Genomic DNA, 22,448 nt, shown 5'->3' on the forward strand with positions numbered 1-22,448 from the left:
ATAATTCAGGCCCTTAAATTGTTAAGTTAATCATTAATTACTACTGTGTTTTTGCTCAACTAATGCTTAATTGTGAACAAATTAATAATTAATTAATGCTTAACTAATGTATTATTCTGGACCCTTAAAATAAAGTGTTACCTATGTCTTAAGTTGTAAATAATGGCTAATATGCCCTTACTATATGTTCAGATAATCATTAGTTATATGCGTGTTCATGCTTAACTGTTGCATAATTGTGAACAAGTTAATCATAAATTACTAGTTTATTTATGCTTAATTCAGGCCCTTTGTTACGTGTTTAAAGATGTAAACGGGATGATTGCGCAACATTTACGTGAGATACTGTTGTTATGTGTGCGGGTAGAAAAAAAACAACCAGGAATACCAGACTCAACGTTCAAAACGTTTAATTATGAGTGAAGAGTTACCAGGACAAAAAAACATTATAAAGAGAAAAAGTAACAAACAAGCAAAAATAATGAAGATTCAAATACAAGAGTGTTGCCAAATCAAAGAAATAATCAAAACATAACTGCCACAGCTAGTTTACCCAAAACCTCTAAAACTAACTATCAAAGAAAAATGTAAAAAGAAACCCGAAATCTTCAGCGGATTCGCCGCCGTAAATAAACTACTCTAACTAAAAACAAAAACACAATAGTGACAATCACTCTTCAACAGAAATATTAACTAACAGAAATATTCTGTCTACCGTTGGTTTTAGATGTAATGGTCCACAACCAGTAAACAAACCCAAAAAGTAGGTCTAAGTGCTCTAGACAAGTTAATACTGCATTAATACGTTCGGTCTGACAGAGATCGGTCACACACACAACCAAATGCAGCATCAAAATTAACAAACCCGAAGGAGTGTTTCTCAAATCACATAACTAGGCATCTCACAGACATTACCGATAACACGTTCAGGATGGCATCTAAAAGAAACGGCTCAACACACGCGAGTTGGCTGAGATCTGGCGAGGATCTGCATTCTGCTTGTGAATGGGCCTTTTAAATCCAGCAGAGCGTCAGCGAATTGGTAGAACGTCAGCGCCGACGCGTGGCGTAGTGATGTCACCTACAACGAAACAGCCAATGATCACAACCTACGGGTATGAATGGAAACATACAACAGCGCAAAAAAAAAAAACAATACACAAGTCCACGTGGAACGTAACACCCTTAAATTGTTAAGTTAATCATTAATTACTACTGTGTTTTTGCTCAACTAATGCTTAATTGTGAACAAATTATCCATTAATTAATGCTTAATGCATTATTCTGGACCCTTAAAATAAAGTGTTACCATATATATATATATATAGTTTACGGTCACGTGACATTCATTTATTTTTTCATTTTATTTATTTATCAATTTTCTTGAGCTAGATACAGGGAACCCAATGTACTCATGTATAGAGATTATACATATTTCTACAGTTTAATGTTTTAATATTGCTTAGTACAGTGTATATATATATATATATATATATATATATACATATGTGTGTATGTGTGTGTGTGTATATAAAATGTGTGTGTGAGTGCGGGTTACCTCAAGGACATAGTGTCAAGGGCTACTTCTTTCTATGTATTTGCAAATGTAACATGGTGTTTTTTTTTTTTATTATTAATTTATTTTATTTAATCGCCATATGTTGAAGATATTTTATTATCTTCATATCCTGGTTCAGTAGTAGTTATTTTTAACAGGCATTTCAAATTTCATTCATCAAACAATCCTAGAAAAAAATTATGAAAATTATTTGTACATTTGATAAATTTCTCTCTGGGTATCACATTACACTTGCCCTGAATGTTTCAGTGCCACACAATTTAAGAATCGTTTTGCCACAGTGGCAATAGTAATTATTTGATTTTTTTTCTTCTTTCTTTTCTTTTCATGAAAATGGATATTTGATGGTAAACCGCTTGGGTTCAGTTGGAATGCAAATATAAATTTGTTTAAATAAACAACATCTGTGTTAAAAGTTTAAAACCCTAATTTTTATATGAAAATATTTTAAGTATTCTGACAACTGGACTGAGTTGGGACTTTAAGTCTTTTACATAGGTTAAGCGTTGGCTCAAATTAAACCAGACTTCTACCCATATTTTAAATTTTTATTTGGTTCTGTACTAGTTGATTATTAAGACTGGAAGAGTCTATAAAACTATGTTGTAATGCCAAGCCAGCAGAGGGAGCCCTCACCCGAGTACTGACTGCACGCTCCCTCTGCTGCTTCTACAGTCACTTCCTGTTTGGGATTATTTAAGCTGAAACCATGTGCTTCCTCTTTGCGAAGTATTGCCAGTTACCTGTCTTACTGAGCGTTATTCTGACTTTTCTGATTGTTTTCACGTGTATGATTCTGCCTCGTTTTCTGACCATCGATTTCACGGATTACCCTATTTGGATTGTTTGCTTGTGTGGACTGAATTCAAGGTTTGACATTATTGCCTGGCTTCTCACTTTCTATTTACGGATTATCCCCTGGACTGTTGAACGATTGGACTGCTCTTTTGGTTTTGACCCACTGCCTGATTACATGTGTATGTTTGTTGCTGTTTGTAATAAACTTCCGCACATGGATTCTAACGCCGCCTCAGCGTCTATGTTACAGAATACTTCGCCTACCATGGATCCAGCGGAGGTTTCCAACTTGCAAGCAGCATTCGCTTACCAAAGTGAACTATTGAAGAGTTATCAAGAGCAGCTCACTAAACTACAATCAGTCAACGAACACCTGACGCACTACGTACGATCCCTTCCACCTCCCATGCCATCAGTGGTAAGCTTCGCTCTTCCTAATAAGTTTGATGGAACTGCTGAGCAATGCAAGGGTTTTGTTCGTCAAGTGAGACTGTATTTTGATCATCAAAGGGATCGATTCGAGTCTGAGGAAAAGAGATGTGCTTTTCTAATGACTTTGCTCACGGGAAGAGCCCTCGACTGGGCTTCAGCTGTATGGGATACCGATCCTCTATTCAAGACATCTGTCGATTGTTTTTTACAACAAATTCATGAGGTCTTCGAATATCCCGCAGGGGGCAGGGATATTTCGACTCAAATTATTCATGCTAAGCAAGGTAACCGAACTGCAGCTGATTATGCTATTGAGTTTCGTACTCTGGCAGCCCAGAGCGGGTGGAATGATGTGGCGCTCAAAGCCATCTTTTACAACAGTCTCAATGTTGATCTGCAAACAGAGCTCGCCTGTCGTCGAGAGAACTCATCGTTTTCAGAACTCGTTAATCTCACCATTAAGATAGACAATCTCATGAGGCAGACACCAAGGCAACGTATTAAATCAAGTGGTCATCGCAATTCCCCGATCTGCATTCCAACAATGGAACAATCATCTGTTGAACCCATGCAACTTAATGCTTCACGACTGTCTGAGGAAGAACGAACAAGACGTCGACAAAATCATCTGTGTTTTTACTGCGGTGAACCAGGCCATCGTAGTGTGGGATGTCCACTCAAGGTCAAACCTTCATCAGGGGTAAATATCCACAACTTCTCTGTTCTAAAAAATAAATCACTTACCTTACCTGTTACCATAAGAACTGATACTCTGTCTCTTGATCTGACAGCAATGATTGATTCTGGAGCCACATTGAATCTCATCAATAAGGACATCATCAAGAAATATAACATCCCAACGCAACCATGCATTCCACCCATCCAGATCAAAGCTATCAACGACTCTCTCATCGATCATGGTATCCACTGCCAGACAAAAACATTAAAACTTCAAGTTGGTCTGTTTCACCAAGAAAATATCACCTTGTATGTGGTAGACTCACCCAAATACGAAGTCATCCTAGGATTTCCCTGGCTCTCCATCCACGATCCGTCCATTTCCTGGTTTCAAGGGGAACTAATTCACTGGTCACCATTCTGTGAGAAGAACTGTTTTTCCAGCCTGTTACAACCCTGTCTCACCACAAGCATTGAGAGCCCTGAGACACAGGTAAAAGTAACCATCCCCAGTCATTATCAAGATTTATCTGAAGTTTTTAGCAAAACCAAAGCCACGCAACTCCCTCCACATCGTCCTTGGGACTGTGCGATTGATCTGCTTCCCAACGCCATGCCTCCTAAAAGTAGAGTTTATCCTTTGTCCAGAATGGAGGATCAGGCTATGGAGGAATACATTGATGAAGCTCTAGACTCTGGTTTCATCCGTTCGTCCACATTCCCTGCCGCAGCTGGATTCTTCTTCGTGAGCAAGAAGGATGGTGGTTTGAGACCCTGCATAGATTACCGTGGACTCAACAACGTCACAGTAAAGTTCCGATACCCCTTGCCGTTAGTACCCCCGGCTCTAGAGCAACTACGGGAAGCCAACATTTACACCAAGCTAGACCTGCGAAGTGCATACAACCTCATCAGGATCAAGGAGGGTGATGAGTGGAAGACTGCATTTCTCACCACCAGGGGGCACTATGAGTACCAGGTAATGCCGTATGGGTTAGCCAACGCTCCAGCTGTCTTCCAGTCCTTCATCAATGAAATTCTCAAAGACTTCATGAACAAATTTGTTATTGCCTACATCGACGATATTCTGATTTATTCCAAGACTGAAGCAGAACATATTACCCATGTCCGTGCAGTACTGTCCCGCCTGTTGGAGAACCAACTTTATGTCAAGGCTGAAAAATGTGAGTTCCACGTTCACCAAACCTCATTTCTCGGCTATCAAGTTAGCCATCATGGAGTTAAAATGGACTCAACCAAGGTTCAAGCAGTCACGGAATGGCCTCAACCCACTACCATCAAGGAGCTTCAAAGATTCCTGGGGTTTGCCAACTTCTACCGCCGCTTCATCAGAAATTACAGTACCATAGCTTCTCCACTTACCTCACTCCTCAAAAATAAACCTAAGACATGCTAAACGTTCTTGTAGAAAGAAAAGCAATTAGCAAAGAATATGGATTTTAAATTATCGTTATTTTTTCATGTATTTCCCTATAGATTAATTAAGCTGCAGCTTCCTGTCGCACATATCCGGCATATTCCTTGTGAAAAAGAAATATGCCGGATATGTGCTTTATTTTTGTATTGTTTTTCATGAGGTCCTACAAGTCATCGACCTGTAAACAATGCAGAGAAAAATGGTGAAAAAAATAATTTGGTTAATAATGCATATATTACATATTAAATAACATCAGAATCAGAATGAGATTTATTGGCCAAGTATGTTTACACATACAAGGAATTTGTTGTAGTGACAGAAGCTGCACAGTGCAACAGAAAGACAGCAACATGACAGGACACAGATCATAAAAGAATAATATACAAATGACCAAATAGGCAATGTACAAAGCAGCAAACACACAATATATATAATATAGTCAATTATGTGTGTACAGGTCTGATATGTGCAAATTTAAAATGAAAAAAAAAAAGATAAAAAAGTAAGCAAGTGTGGTGAATAAATAATAGAGTTGTGTGTTCCGCGTTGTATTGTCAAGTGTTCATGAGATGGATTGCCTGAGGGAAGAAACTGTTCCTGTGTCTGGTCGTTCTGGTTCTCAGAGCTCTGTAGCGTCGACCAGACGGCAACAGTTCAAAGAGGTTGTGTGCTGGATGTGAGGGGTCCAGAGTGATTTTACCAGCCCTTTTGCTCGCTCTGGATAAGTACAGTTCTTGGAGAGTGGGGAGGGTTGTACCAATGATTCGCTCAGCAGTCCGGACTACCCTCCGTAGACTTCTGAGGTCAGATTTGGTAGCTGAGCTGAACCAGACAGTTATTGAAGTACAGAGGATGGATTCAATGATGGCGGAGTAGAACGGTTTCAGTAAGTCCTGTGGCAGGTTGAACTTCCTCAGCTGGCGAAGAAAGTACAACCTCTGCTGGGCCTTCCTGACAATGGAGCCAATGTTAATGTCCCACTTCAGGTCCTGAGAGATGGTGGTGCCCAGGAATCTGAATGACTCCACTGCAGTCACAGTGCTGTTCATGATGGTGGTGATGGTGGTGGTGGTGGTGGGGGGGTTCTCCTGAAGTCCACGATCATCTCCACAGTTTTGAGCGTGTTGAGCTCCAGGTTGTTAAGACTGCAACAAACAGCCAGCTCCTTAACCTCCTGTCTGTAAGCAGACTCGTCACCGTCCTGGATGAGGCCGATCAGTGTGGTGTCGTCTGCGAACTTCAGGAGCTTGACAGAGGGGTCTTTAGATGTGCAGTCGTTGGTGTAGAGGGAGAAGAGCAGTGGGGAGAGAACACAGCCCTGAGGAGCTCCAGTGCTGATGGTACGAGTGCTGGATGTGAATTTACCAAGCTTTACTAACTGCTGTCTGTCAGTCAGGAAGCTGTTGATCCACTGGCAGACGGAGGTGGGGACGGAGAGCTGGGTTAGTTTATTCTGAAGGGTGTCCATGATGATGGTATTAAAAGCGGAGCTGAAGTCCACAAACAGGATCCTCACATAAGTCCCTGGTCTGTCCAGATGCTGCAGGATGAAGTGCAGTCCCATATTGACCTCGTCATCCACAGACCTGTTTGCTCTGTAGGCAAACTGCAGGGGGTCCAGTAAGGGTCCAGTGACGTCCTTCAGATAAGCCAAAACCAGTTTTTCAAATGATTTCATGGCTACAGACGTTAAGGCCACTGGTCTGTAGTCATTAAGTCCAGTAATTTTGGGTTTCTTTGGGACGGGGATGATGGTGGAGCGTTTGAAGCATGAGGGGACTTCACACAGCTCCGGTGATCTGTTGAAGATCTGTGTGAAGATGGGGGCCAGCTGATCAGCACAGGTTAAAATAAAAATAAAAAACATCAAATAAAATAAATGCTTTACATTCTCGTTGGGGATATTTTTCATTTGTCGAGCAATTCTTCTGTCAAATTCCTCAACTTCACTAAAAGAAAAGATAAATGCTGTTTCATAAATGTTGTGTAACACAAAAATCCAACAGTTTTGGTACAAACAAAAATTTAAAACATACCTTGAGTAATAAATGGGGCCCTGGAGGAACACCTCTTCAGCCTCTTGCCAAGACAAGCCCTGCTGCTCGCAAAGGCCATGAATGATGGCCTGTACAAATAAACCATCTGGGAAAAAATACACAAGTCACACGCAAATTATTTATACAACCCAACAGAGCTCATATTGTCAATTCTATGCAGATTACTTGATATTTTGATGAAAATAAACTCAAGGCCGCATTTTATTCCAAAGATCTTATTTGTAATTATTACAGAACTTATTTCTAATTATTACACTGTTATTGTGTTACTATTATTGTCTGTGGTAGCACTTGAGATTTGTAAAGTACAATAAAAAGAACGTGCAATATTATTTTTCTTACACATACTACTACTACTAATAGTATATGTAGTAGTAATATTAGTATGAAATAATAATAATTAATACAGTAATACTTACAGTAGACCTACATAGTACTAAAATATGTTACAAATAATAATTTTATTATATATTATACATTTTATTTTAAAATTTTTACTTATTTTTTTTATTTTGTTAGAAAACATATTAAGTATCCCAGAATGGTACAATAACACAGAAAATAAGATCAAGCTGTAAATATTATAAAATAATGCTATCTTTCGACACTAATTTTGATCAAATCAAACACTGACTAAGCTAGAAATAATAGGTTACACACCATGTATTTGAAAATTACTGGGGAGAATACAATTCACGGCTTATTTTGTCAAACTATCTATCTAAACTATCATTAAATACTAAAATAGGCTATTCGTGTGTTGGTGTAATAAGATGTCACATTGATTTATGCCATAAAACCTGGTAATTTTCAGGAATCGCTTTAATAAAATTAATAACCTTACTCACGTGTCCGATGTTGCTACTTGCTAGCAGTTATAGTGTATAATGTTGGAAATTATTACTGTACACACCGCTACAAAACAAATGTTCATCCAAACAGCAGGTGGCACTGTCTGAAAAAACGATAGTTCTAGGAGTGCAGGTCTGAGCGTGCAGTTGGGCCTCCGGGCCTGCAGCTTCACCTACTCGATCGCTGTAATATCCTTACTCCAGTGCAGCAGGTGGCAGTCACTTCAGCTCGCCCGAAACCCTCCAGAAAAACCCACGAAGAAAACAAAAACGAAAGTAAAACACAGATCGCAAGAGAAAGCATGGCTCGTTGGATTTGATCCATGCCATGTCCTAGAAAACATTTTTATAGATACAACTTTAGCACAGACGCTACTAATTTTAACTCTCGCGGACATTGTTTTTGTATATTTAATCCAATCCGTCTGAGAGATATGAGAATTAATTGATATCAAGCTACAGGCCTAAAGCACAGAACAATGAGCGTTTCATATACTTATAAATGCTCTTCTTAGTGGACAAGACTGCAAGTAAGTTTTCAAAAAGGGGTTATTGAAAGCGAATGTGTTTCTGGAGCTGTTTCTGTATTCCCGCTTCTGTTGTTTGCTGTTGTTGCTGTGATGCGAAACCGAAAGTATCTTTAAACCAGCCATTTCTCATCAAGATCATTCAGTTATTCTACATGGCAGTGCATTTGTTTGTTACTCGCTTTATTTTCTAGTGTTTTTTGTTGCTGTTGCTGCTAACTCAACATATTGATTGATCTGATTAATATCCATCCTCTCCAGGTCATACTGAACAGCAGATTGTTGTCTCATTAGTGCTGATCAATGACAGTTTAGCTGCAGTATGTCAGAGGAGCGAGGAAAGATGAGTCTCTCACAGAAACAGAGGTAAGATTGAGTCTGCTTTCATCATTTTAAACACTGCTGGAGTTTCTCATGTTTGCTGTAAAAAACTAAACCTTCACAAACTTTACTTTATATTTACAAATGCTTTGCAGAGCTTCATAACTTCCTAATTAAAAAATAACTAAAAATATTTAAAAAGTAGCCAGTAGATGATAAATATCTGAAAATCAACATCATCATTTACAATCTTAACCCAATTTACAGTCTCTCTTCAGCACTGGGTATGTAGATAATTAAATTATTCCACATCAGGGATTTTGGTTTACACTTATTTTCAGACATTAAAACATGACTGCACACTTAATTTAAAGGGGTCATATGATGCTTTTAATGTTTTCCTTTAGTGTGTAATGTATCTGTTTGTGTAAGATCTTCAAAGGTACAAAGGTCATAGTCTCCTGCAAATATTTCTGTGAAGGACTGGAGAGAAAGTGTGTCGATATAAAACACAGATGAACCTCCTGTAGTAAAGTCTTCTCTCTTTGTGTCATTAGTGTAAGATCAGGATCACATGTGTCCAGCTCTGTGTCTGTGAAGAGTGACCGGTCAAAGGGTGAAGTACCAAACTTCAGTGAAGAAACAACATCACAAACCAAACGGTATTTGATGTGTTTCTTATTTCTGTTTACACACAGACTGTGTCAGAATGTGTATCAGTGAATAATTATTATAAAACTTATAGTTCCAAAATTTATCAAAGTATTCTTTTTCTCTTTTCTAAAAACGTTTACAAGATATTTTGGTCATATTTGTCCTAAAAACACAGTATTTTGATTTATTTTATTTACTATCAGGCTTCAGTATGACACATTAGATCCAGATTTACAGTCTCACAGGAACCACAAGCATTTTACAGACAGTCTCCTGCAGATCTTCCAGGTAATAAAACACATTTTCAAGAATATTGAATAATTATAAACAAATATGTTATTGAAATAAGAGTGTGACGGAGCTTTTATTTCTAATTTCTCTTTTTAAGAACCCATAAAATAAGAATGAAAACCTATTATTATTATTATTATTATTAATATTTATAGCTAATTAACGTTTGTCTCAGCTTTATTTATTATTAATATTTTTAATTACTGAATAAATAATTTTGACCAAATATAGATGAAGATTTTTTTTCTGTCATTGATTTTCTTTGTCTTTGTAGGATCTTGAGAGCAAAATAATCAAATTTCTGAAGAAAGAACTGGAAAAGTTTAAGAAAATATTACTAAAAGAGGACTTGCAAAACTTTGTAAAGGATTTTAATGAGAATAGATCCAGTATCAAAGAAGCAGCTCTTGATCTCACGCTGTACTTCCTGAGAGAGATGAAGCAAGATGAAGCTGCTGATACTCTAGAAGGTAAGAAACTCATGACCATCTGTCAGAGTGTCATTTATAAATGTAGGAGAGAAAATAAGATTAAAAATATCTGTATTTTTGCTTCTATTTAGATGAACTGATCTTCATTCATCAGCTAAAATGTAGCTTAAAGAAGAAGTATCAATGTGTGTTTGAAGGAATTGCAAAGCAAGGTGACTCCACACTTCTGAATAACATCTACACAGATCTCTATATCACTCAGGGTTGTAGTGAACAGGTCAATGCTGAACATGAGGTAAGACAGATTGAAGTTACTTCCAGGCATCATGAATCACAGGAGATACAGGTTGAGTGCAAAAATTTATTTGAAGCACCTGAACAAGACAAGCAGATCAGAACTGTACTGACAAAAGGCGTTGCTGGCATCGGAAAATCAGTCTCTGTGCAGAAGTTTGTTCTGGATTGGGTCGAAGGAAAAGAAAATCAAGATATCCGCTTCATATTTCCTCTTCCATTTAGAGAGATGAACTTAAAGGAGCAAGAAAAACTAAGTTTGATGGACCTTATAACTCAGTTTTTCCCAGAGACAAAAGGACTGAACCTTACAAGAAGGAACCAAAACATCCTGTTCATTCTTGATGGTTTGGATGAATGTCGACTTCCTGTAAACTTCAATGGTAATGACACATGGTCTGATGTATCATCACCAGTCTCTCTGGATGTTCTCCTAACAAACCTCATCAAGGGAAATCTGCTTCCTTCTGCTCTCATCTGGATCACCACCAGACCAGCAGCTGCCAGTAAGATTCCTCCTGACTGTATCGACCGGCTGACAGAGATACGCGGATTCAATGATGCACAAAAGGAGGAGTATTTCAGAAAAAGATTCACGGATGAGAATCAGGCCAAAGAAATCATTGATCATGTTAAACAATCAAAGAGTCTCTTTATCATGTGCCACATCCCAGTCTTCTGCTGGATTTCAGCCACTGTTCTCCAGAACATTTTAGAGGAGAAAAGAAATAATGATGTGAAAAATAATCAGGATGAAGATGCCTCCAAAACACTGCAGGAATCAAATACTGAAGACACTCCCAAGACTCTGACACAAATGTACACACACTTCCTCAGATTTCAGATCCAGCAGAGCAGACGAAAGTATGATGGAGTATATACACCAGATGTTTCCTGGGATAAAGATGCCATCTTTTCACTGGGGAAACTGGCATTTCATCAGCTGGAAAGAAACAATGTGATCTTCTATGACACAGATCTGGAAGCCTGTGGTATTGACGTCTATAAGGCATCAGTGTACTCAGGCATGTGTACCCAGATCTTTAAGGAGGAAACGGGGATCGTTCTGGGTACCATGTACTGCTTCGTTCACTTGAGCATTCAAGAGTTTATTGCAGCCCTTTATGCACATCTGTTTCTAGATATCAACAAGAAATATGTGTTTGATCAAGACTCTACAGAACAGGACAACAAAAGTGAAAACATGATTGATTTGCTCAAGACTGCAGTGGACAAGGCACTAGAGAGTGATAATGGACACCTGGATCTTTTTCTTCGATTCCTCCTTGGTTTGTCACTCCAGTCCAATCAGCGACTCTTACAGGGTCTGTTGACACAGGAAGACGCCAGTGACCAGAGCAAAAAGGAAATAGTTCAGTACATAAAACAGAAATTTGAAGCTAATCTGTCTCCAGAGAGATCCATCAATCTGTTCTACTGTCTGAATGAACTGAACGACCAAACTCTGGTGAAAGAGATTCAGACCCACCTTAGCAAAGGAAGTCTCTCATCTGCTGATCTTTCACCTGCCCAGTGGTCTGCTTTGGCCTTTGTGTTGTTGACATCAGAGGAGGAGCTGGAGGAGTTTGAGCTTCAGAAATTCAAGAAATCAGACGAGTGTCTCATTAGACTATCGGCAGTCATCAAAACCTCTAAAAGAGCTCTGTAAGTTATTTAATATATTTTGTCATGTTTTGTTCTCATATTAAAATTGCATTTATCTACATTGATACATAGCAGGTTTGGACAACCCTGATCTGTAGTGATTATTAACCATATACCAATTATAAGTATATATCTCTTTTAGGGTTAAATCATAACACCTTTTGTTTAACTTCTTTCTTTTTTCCCTTAAAAATTGCAGACCTTTGGAATTAAAGTGCAGTGCAATGTTTTTTTATTAGATTTACATAGGTTTTATGTAGAAATTTCTCTTTTCAGCAAAACAAGCTGTTTAGTTAGCTGCAGAAGAAGCACGTAATGTTGTTCCAGATAGTTAATTTACTCAAATATGCAGTTCAGCTTCTTAAACTTCTGCTATAAAGGAGATATACTCTTGTATAACCTCCATGCATAAATCATTAACCTCCAGATTTTCCACCTCAAGACACTCATTAAGATAATAAGCAACACTTTTAAATGTATAACTCATTGCCATAATGATATAAACATTCATTTACATATTTTATTACATTTTATTCAAACATGCTAGTTTGATTTATCTAGGAAATTTTAATCAATAAAATTCTAATATATATGCAGTATATTTATTGCCCATGTAAAAATAATTGATATTTAATATCTGATATTTCTCTTTTAGGCTAAATGATTGTCACTTAACAGACAAAAGCTGTCCAGCTCTGGCTACAGTTCTTGGATCAGATACAAGTCTGAAAGAGCTGAACATGAGCAATAATGATCTGCAGGATTCAGGAGTGAAGCTGCTCTGCACTGGACTGAAGAATATAAATTGCAAATTAGAAATACTGAGGTAAGTTTTGTGACAATCCCTAGTGTTGGTTAGAATTCAGATCCATCTGTTAACATGAACCTAGATAATTTGCCACAGAATTGAGGGCAGAACTGCTTCAGCTCAGTGAAATTTATAGGCTTTAATTCCAGCATGAACTCTACATTCCAGGTCCTACCTCAGCATTTCAATGTGGTTTAAGAGTGGACTTATGTTAGGCCATTTCTAAGGCCAGTTTTAATATGATTGAAATCATGTAATGCATTTTTATTTTACAATGTTCTCTGTGATGCACCTAGAATATTAGCAAGATTTTGACATAAAAAACATCACGATTTAGATATAATAGGCTATTTTGTATCCGGGTTTTGACCCTCTCTGCAGTCTGTTTTTATAGGCGGGGCACATTCAAAACACTAAAGTGAATTCTCACTGCTATCATTGGCTAACAGTTTTGCATATTAATACAAAACAATACAATACAATATTTATTTGTAAAGCACATTTAAAAACAACCGAAGTTGACCAAAGTGCTGTACAGAATAGAATAAAAAAATAAGATGAATAAAACAAGTCTATCAAATTTAAAACACAACAATAACAAAATAGCTCAGTATTCAGTAAATTTGGAAAGAGAAGAAGGATCGTGGGTTTTTTTTTTTTTAAGATATGGCGTCACCAAAGCACATTTAAGACTGTTAGGGAAGGAACCAGTAAACAAACATTTGTTTACCAAACATTTGTTAACCAATAACAGACCAGGGTCAACTTTGTCTTGTCTAAGGAAAAGAGATGGAATAATATACTGAGGACAGTTTGTTGGTTTTAGGTATAGATGCACCGATTGACCGGCCAGTGATTGAAATTGGCCGATTTTTCACATGACCGGCCCCGATCGGTGACTGGCCGGTCAGTCTATTGTTTTGCCGATTCTGAGCCGATCCTTTTATTGCCAGCGGTGCAGGCAATGACATCACAGCCACGCGCACACTCACAGTTGCGTGTAAACACGTCGTTTCACTTGAGAATTATTCTAATTTTAATTGCATTCAGTGTAAACGGTGACTAATGTATTTATGTCATGCCAGATGAGGCTCGCACAGCCTGAGTGAGTATGTGACAGAGGCAGCACACACAAAGTAACTCACAGAAATGTATAGATGCATACTGCGGTAGCAAAAAAAGATATTTAAAATTAGAAGTTAAAATTAAGCAACTTATATTTTAGACAAAATATTGACAGTTTTTACTCAATTTCGCTGACGAAAATAGTTCTGATCAAAGCCACAGCAGAACTGTTGTGTGTCTCCAAGCAACACACGGCGGTGTTTCGTTACTGAATGAATCCACGTTTTTGAATGACTGGAGTGAGTCAATGATTCAGTGGCCCATTCATAAGGACAGTCACTTGCCTCGTTTCTGAATAAATCAGCCGTTTGAATGCATCGGCTGAATGAATGAATAAATGACTCGCTCATTAAAACAGACACTTGCTGCTACCTGCTGGTGGTTTAGTCATATTTAAAAGTATCATTGCAGTTTTTCAACATTTATTTGTATGTTTAAAAAAATATGCAAAACATTAATCTTATAAAATTATTAATTTAATAATAATTTAAGGTTAGGTTAGGGGGAAAAATTACAATTGATAAACATAGTGGGAAATTACATCTGTTTTGTTACATACTGCAACTCATTTTAAGTTAACTATTTCTTCCTCTTTCCAGTCACAGAGCACTTTATTTGGAGACTTAAGTGAGAGAAAATATGTAACATAGTCCAGATTGGGGGAATTGTAATGTTTAATAATTTCTTTTATTATGCAAATAATTTTTGCATTGAAATTTGCATAGATTTTTGTTTGTATATGCAGTCAATTATTGTTCTTAGAAAGAAAATCGGAATCTGCAAAAATCAGTATCGGCAGGTCACAGAAAAAATTGGAATCGGCCAAGAAAATTGCAATCGGTGCATCTCTAGTTTTAGGTAGTTTTAGGCCCGATACTTAGCTCCTGTACTCGTACTCGTTAAAATGCCCCGATACCAAACGTGTGATAAGTGCCATATTCAGACAAAGGAACACCGACAACTGGCAGCAGAATGGAGTTATTAGAGATTAAGGATGTCTACGAAGTATATATGCAATTAATTTAATGTTAAACATTCAGTATTAACACCTTTATAGCTGATGTGCGTGAGCTGATGGGCTAAGCAAAGCACGCTGAGTAGACTGAGCGTGTGGCGGCGCAGATGCGTGAGCTCATCGAGTGAATATTCATTACTTACAGAAATCACTGGATAGTTTGTAGTTCGGTCGTAGTACTGTACTTATCCCTCTCATTCTGCACCAGTACAAATTTTGAGTTTTGCTTGCCTCATGAGTGATTCTGCATTATATGAGTGGCTTTGGAATATAAATCGCAGCACATTTCAGATGAAAAAACGCAACTTATTTCTGAAAATATCACATTTAGGAGGCTTATAACGAGCGGTTCCCTGCATTATTACAGCAAAACGTGTGATTATGGAACTAAACCGCTGCAATGGAGCAGCTCTAATGCTATTAAAACTAATGCTATTAAGATGATGTACCATAGAGCAAAGAAATTAACAGTGAAAGTAAAAAAAACATGTAAAATACATTTTAATGGGCATAGTTAAGTGTGAAAATAACCGAATGATATACAGTCAAACCAAATATCATTCAGACACCAGATATCATTTTTTATATTTTTTTTTACTAGTGGGTGCAGGACATAGTTCACTTCAAATTTCAAATTCAAATTTTATTTGTCACATACATATACATACATAGTACGACATGTAGTGAAATGTATTGTACGACTATCCAACAAATTGTCCAACAAAATTAAGAAAAACCTCAAGTTTACAAAAATACAAATAGAAAAAGTACAGTAAACATATATATATAAATAAACTAGCAATAAAATAAAATAAATAGATATGAAGAATAAAAATAGAATATGATTCTATCAAGTCAAGTCAAGTCAAGTTGAGCTTTATTGTCATTCCGCTACATGTGGGGACATACAGTGGAACGAAATGTCGTGTCTCGCAGGACCACGGTGCTACATAAATACAGACATACAACAATGAAGTAAAAAACACTATAAACCTATACACAACTAACCTACTGACAGATTTAACTATAAGTATACTATATATAAGTATTTACCCTATACAAACTAAAAGAGTAAAGGATAAAAAATACAACTATACGAATGCTTCACATAAATATTACCCTATACAAACTAAAAGAAATAGAAGATAAAAAATACAAACTATAGGAATGCTTCACAAATACTGTACATGTGCAAAGAGAGATATTTGAGTCAGGAGCTGGTTGGGGAACAGTGCAGGATGATTTGTAGTGCATGAGCATGTAAACATACATATATTGCTGAGTCTTTTGTGAGATTGTGCACACGCAGCAGTGTGTGTAAGTGTCCATAGTGCACATAGTGTAAAGTGTAAGTGTCCATAGTGTAAAGTGTCCATAGTGCACATAGAGGAGAGTGTGTTACTACAGGTGGTTTGTACAGGCCCACTCACCTGTGTGTAGCACACTTTGAATTGCACAAAAAATAAAAATTAACTAAATAAAAAAAAATTAAAGTTCCATACAGTTTTTCTTTGGTGTGGGGGGTGGTCCATGTTTCAGGAAGTAGGGGTTTGCATGGGGTTTCAGAGGGGGGCGGGGTGGTTTGAGTTCAGGGCTCTCACAGCCTGGGGGGAAAAGCTGTTGAGCAGTCTGGCGGAGCGGGCTCTGATGCTCCGGTACCGTCTTCCTGATGGTAGGAGCTGGAAGAGACTGTGGGAGGGATGGGTGGAGTCCTTCACGATGCTGTTGGTTTTGCTGGAGCATCGTGTAAGGAAGATGTCCAGGATGGAGGGGAGAGGGGCACCGATGATCTTTGCAGCTGTGTTCACTGTCCGCTGGAGGGTCTTGCGGTCAGCAGCACTGCAGTTCCCGTACCAGACAGTGATGCAGCTGGTCAGCACACTCTCAATGGTGCCTCTGTAGAATGTGGTGAGGATGGGTGGAGGGAGACTTGCTCTTTTCAGCCGGCGGAGAAAGTGTAGGCGCTGTTGTGCCTTTTTGGAGAGTGACATGGTGTTGGTGGTCCAGGTGAGATCCTCTGTGATGTGCACCCCCAGGAATTTAGTGATGCTGACTCCCTCCACAGTCGAGCTGTCGATGGTCAGTGGGGGGTGGTCAACGGAGTTTCTTCTGAAGTCCATCACAACCTCCTTTGTCTTCTCCACATTGAGGGACAGATTGTTTGTGCCACACCATTCAGCCAGCTGTGCCACTTCCTCTCTGTAGTGCGTTTCATCATTGTTGCTGATGAGACCTACCACTGTTGTGTCATCAGCAAACTTGATGATGTGGTTGGAGCTGAACTTGGCAGTGCAGTCGTGGGTCAGCAGTGTGAAGAGCAGCGGGCTAAGCACACAGCCTTGTGGGGAACCTGTGCTCAGTGTTGTAGTGCTCGAGGTGTTGTTGCCGACACGGACTGACTGAGGTCTTCCAGTTAGAAAGTCCAGGATCCAGTTACAAAGGGAATTGTTAAGGCCCAGCAGGTTTAGCTTATTTATGAGCTGTTGTGGGATTATTGTGTTGAATGCCGAGCTGAAGTCAATGAACAGCATTCTAACATAGGAGTCTTTATTTTCTAGGTGGGTAAGAGCCAGGTGGAGGGTGGAGGAAATTGCATCGTCCGTAGAGCGGTTTGGACGGTATGCAAACTGGAGCGGGTCGAGTGTGTTGGGGAGGCTGGTTTTGATGTTATGCATGACTAGCCTCTCAAAGCACTTCATCATGATTGAAGTCAGTGCTATGGGACGGTAGTCATTGAGACAGGACACAGGTGATTTCTTTGGTACCGGTATGATTGTTGTGGATTTGAAACATGTGGGGACGACTGCCTGTCTCAGCGAGTTGTTGAAGATATCTGTTAGGACATCTGTCAGCTGTGCAGCACAGTCTCTCAGAACACGGCCAGGTATGTTGTCAGGACCCGCAGCCTTGCGTGGTTTAATCCTAGATAGGGTCTTCCTTACGTCAGCTGGAGACAGACAGAGCGCCCGGTCGTTGGGAGGTGTGGGCAGTTTTTGTGCAGGTGTGTCATTCTGCATTTCAAACCGTGAATAAAAGTGGTTGAGTGCATCGGGGAGTGATGTGTCCTCATCACAGGCCTGTGGCGGGGGCTTGTAGTCTGTGATGGTCTGAATGGCTTGCCACAGGCTCCGTGTGTCTCTGCTGTCTGTGAAGTGGTTGTTGATTTTTTTGGCATATGACCGTTTTGCTTTTTTGATGCCACAGGACAGATTGGCTCTTGCTGTTTTGAGGGCTGCTTTATCTCCTGATCTGAATGCTTCATCTCTGGTCTTTAGCAGCCCACGAACCTCTGCTGTCATCCATGGCTTCTGGTTTGCACGTGTGGTGATGGTCTTGGTGACTGTCACATCATCAGTGCACTTTTTGATGTAAGCAGTCACAGTTTCAGTGTACTCATTCAGGTCTGTGTGGTTGTTGTAGGTGGCTGCCTCTTTAAACATGTTCCAGTCTGTGTCCTGGAAGCAGTCCTGCAGTGCTGAGGTGGCATTGTCTGGCCATACTGTGATCTACTTTTCAACCGGTTTGGTGAGTTTGAGAAGTGGTCTATATGCTGGGATTAGCATAACAGTGATGTGGTCGGAGTACCCGAGGTGGGGGCGGGGTTCAGCCTTGTAAGCATTCTTAACTGTTGTGTAAACAAAGTCCAGTGTGTTCTTTCCCCTTGTTGCAAAGTTCACATGTTGGTAGAACTTTGGCAAAACTGTCTTTAAGTTTGCGTGGTTGAAGTCACCGGCTATGATGTAAAAGCCGTCGGGGTTTTTTGTTTGTTGTTCACTGATGGCGCTATACAGTTCACGAAGCGCGTCCTTAGCGTTTGCACACGGGGGGGATGTAAACCGCAACGATAACAATGGCCGTGAACTCCCGCGGCAGATAGAACGGTCGACACTTCACAACCATAAACTCCACCAGCGATGAACAGTGTTTTGATAACACCGCAGGATTGTTACACCAGTCTTTGTTGATATACACACACAAGCCACCTCCGCGTGTCTTACCAGACAGTGATGAATCTCTGTCCGCTCGGAAGTTGGTAAGCCCGTGCAATTTAATGGCGGAGGCCGGGATGTTGTCGTTTAGCCATGTTTCGGTGAAAACAAACACGCAACAGTCCCTTGCCTCATGCTGTGTAGATCGACTGAGTTGAATTAAGTCCAGTTTGTTTTCCAGAGAGCGAACGTTTGAGAGCATGAGTGTTGGAAGAGCCGGTCTTGAGGGGTTAGCTCTTAGCCTAGCTCGTATACCTCCGCGCTTACCGCGCTTCCGTCCTCTCTCACACCGCTTGCGACGCTGCCTTGTGCGGGTAGCGTCAGTAGGCGAGGCCGCGGTCTCGAGGTCCGGCTCCAGCAGTAAACAAAGGCCTCATAGCTTCTCAGTAGCCGCCGGCGAGAGTTGATGTTCGTATGCGTTGCTGATATCCAAAAGACTTTGGCGATCATAGATGAATTCTGGGGTGATTTCCTTAAGAGTTAGCGGTAAACTGACACTATTTGGAGACGAACAGACGACATTAAACGACATAAAAGCACCGTCTTTGGGACCCGGAGCAGCAGCAGCGATCGATCGCGCCGCCATCTTCCTTCCTATCCTATAGGATTCTTTTTATAGAATCCTATATAGATTCTATAAAAAGTAAAGTGTATGTCAGTGATAAAGTGACCGTGTGCTGTGCAGTAAAGTGTATAAGTGAGTAAAAGGAATACTAAAGACAAAAGACAAATGGTATGTAAGTCCCACTCATTTATCCTTACGTAACCTTTTACAAATTAGTGCAGATTGTAATTGAAAAATGTGCAAAGTGGAAGTGTGGGGTGATGTGATTAGAGTGGAGAGAGGTTAAGACTCCGAATGGCCTGCGGGAAGAAGCTCCTCCTCATTCTCTCTGTGTTCGCCTTCATGGAGCGGAAGCGCCTCCCTGAACGCAGCAGAGAAAAGAGTCCATTGTTGGGATGGCTGAGGTCCTTCACTATCTTCCTGGCCCTGGTCAGGCACCGCTTGCTGTAGATCTCCTGCAGGTCAGGGAGCTCGGTGTGGATGGTACGTTCCGCTGAACGCACCACCCTCTGGAGGGCTCGTCTGTCCTGCATAGTGCAGTTCCCGAACCAGGAAGTGATGCTGCCCGTCAGGACGCTCTCGATGGTGCAGGTGTAAAAAGTCTTAAGCACCCGAGAGGGAAGTCTAAAGTCCCTTAAGCGTCTCAGATGGTACAGACGCTGCCTGGCCTTCTTCACCAGGGTGCTGGTATGACAGGACCAAGTCAAGTCCTGCGTGATGTGAACACCCAGGTATCTGAAGCTGTCCACTCTCTCCACTGGAGTCCCGTTGATCGTGATCGGCTGGTATGACCGCTCCTGCTTCGTACTGAAGTCCACTATCAGCTCCTTAGTTTTGCTGATGTTCAGGTGTCGGATGTAGATGCGATGTTAGGATCACAAGGAAGGCAACTTACACTACACAGCATCTTGTAACCCTGCGTTTGCCTCTCTTTAGTATTTCCACTCCTATTACATGTGCGAGTCAGTGGTCGGGGATAACGAGGTAATAATATAGAAACAGGTGTTGACCTTTTACAGCAGACTATCATAATGTGATGTAAGATATTGTTAATAATAATCCTACATATATTTATTTTAGCTTTGGGGAACCACCCTTACGAGTGACGTATGATTAATGGATATTAATCAGAACGTCCAACTTATACCTTATCAACGACTTGTCCAGCAAGCATTAATCTCAGCAAGTTATCTCTTAACACTTTGTTTATTTAATTTGTGGCCAACGATTAAAATAACCAAATAGTTAACTTAGTTCTCAGACTCATGAGCGTAGGTAAACGCGATCTTTTGGCAAATAATTACGAGATGCGAAACCCATAGCACAGACAAGAGATTTCTTAATAAAGTCAAAGTTTTATTCACTACTCTAATACACTACTGACTAGACAACACAAAACAGACATAAACACACACATTCGTTGCAATGGGTTGTTATGCTCTGAAGAGAGTCTTCATTTCTAATGCTAGCTTTTCAACCTGAGGAAACTCATAGACAGAGAATCATTCTATCTTTACTCTCAACCGAGAGGTATCCCGGTTTCAGTCAATAAAGAGATTTTGCCTTACTGTGCCTTCAGTTGTTTCCGATCGAACTCAGTCTTTCCTTCGGTTCAAATTCAGGCTTTTTCCTCAGGTGAATTCCGTCCTTTGTTCAGGTCGAGACGGACTGCGTGTGGATTGGCTGCTCGGTAGGTCGTGTGACGCGGTTACTCTTCAGTGGTTGGAGGGTCTCGTTCTGACGTGATGAAGCTTTCAGGAAGTCTTTGTCAGCTCTTAGAAGTTTAACTTTGATCGCTGTGCAATGCCTTCGCCGTGATGTTAGAGGCCAGAAGCGCTTTGCAGCGTGAGCAGAACGAGAGATGAGCGAGACGTGTGTGAGCCTCCTGTAGTTTTCAACTCCAACTGAACTTTCATGGTTGTGCATCCGTTTTAACGGGCCGATTTGGGATCCGCCTCCGGGGCGTTTGATCCAATCGCAAGTGTTTCTGTGGGGCGTTTGATCCAATCGCAAGTGTTTCTGTGGGCGGAGCCCCGCCCTGCACAGTTGCGTGTTTTGCATACATTATCTTGTTCAGTCATTCGTCACATGAAACAACTTATTGAAAGCAAGTTTCTATCCGTTATTGTAATCATGCATTGATGTAACGGATCATTTTCATTCAACCATAATATTCTTCATAAGGTTAGCTTTCTAAAGAAACCAAACACTTATATTTTGATATGCACAAAAATACACGTGACCACAGAGGATATTACTGGGTTAAATACATTGATTAAACCATCCCGAATTCTAAATGACACAAATAGTAGGTGAACTGAACATCTAGTGATCAGGTAAACTTATACATTCTGGAAACAGATTTCTATAAGTTCAAAATACACAACAAGCTTAGAAATGACACAAACAAAAACATCCTTTAATATATGTATAAACTATATTGTCTATAGTGTTTTTTTTTTTTTCGAGTATATTGTTTAAGTAGCAGAAACGAGTATAACTTTGTTCCCTTTTAAAACTCGTTTCTAATTCAAAGGTGTGGTTCTCTTTGTTAGCACCACAGAAAAGGCGCGTTTCCCTGGAATGTGCTGCTATGCAAGGTCGTAAGAGTCTTACGGTTCGAAAAGTCTGGAAATTGTCTTTAGTTCGAGTCGATCGTAAAAACATCATCCTCTGCGATATCGTCCTTGAATTTACTGCGACTTAATGGAGTTAGCAGTTAGGGAGGGTTTTTCTGTGGAGTTTCTCCAAATGACAAGGGCTCTCAAAAACCCAAAATATATGGTTTTCTGGTCCCAGGAGATAAAATTAAAAAAAATGTCCATTCCATACGGCGTCAGGATGTCTGTGGTTACATGTGTGCGTTCAGACCACTTCTTACAGTGACATTCCAAAATGAGTCATTTTCTGGGTTTGGAAAAAATAAAAGC

General features: G+C 39.9%; 1 protein-coding gene across 2 annotated transcripts in view; it reads left to right on the plus strand.

Moving 5' to 3' along the window:
- The first annotated feature begins 8,078 nt into the window (after positions 1–8,078).
- The window catches only part of LOC306866555 (NACHT, LRR and PYD domains-containing protein 3-like), a 241,628-nt gene continuing 227,258 nt past the window's right edge, over positions 8,079–22,448 (plus strand). For both annotated transcript variants that reach the window (XR_013783946.1, XM_079411817.1), the window contains exons 1-7: positions 8,079–8,363; positions 8,622–8,726; positions 9,239–9,343; positions 9,539–9,623; positions 9,901–10,096; positions 10,189–12,016; positions 12,672–12,842. Coding sequence is in view for 1 of the 2 variants with exons in the window: in XM_079411817.1 (XP_079267943.1) it covers positions 8,683–8,726; positions 9,239–9,343; positions 9,539–9,623; positions 9,901–10,096; positions 10,189–12,016; positions 12,672–12,842 (2,429 nt within the window). In the remaining variant the exon portion in view is untranslated. The remainder of the gene's footprint in view (positions 8,364–8,621; positions 8,727–9,238; positions 9,344–9,538; positions 9,624–9,900; positions 10,097–10,188; positions 12,017–12,671; positions 12,843–22,448) is intronic.

Source organism: Barbus barbus (genome assembly GCF_936440315.1).
Source record: "Barbus barbus genome assembly, chromosome: 4".
NCBI lineage: Eukaryota > Metazoa > Chordata > Actinopteri > Cypriniformes > Cyprinidae > Barbus > Barbus barbus.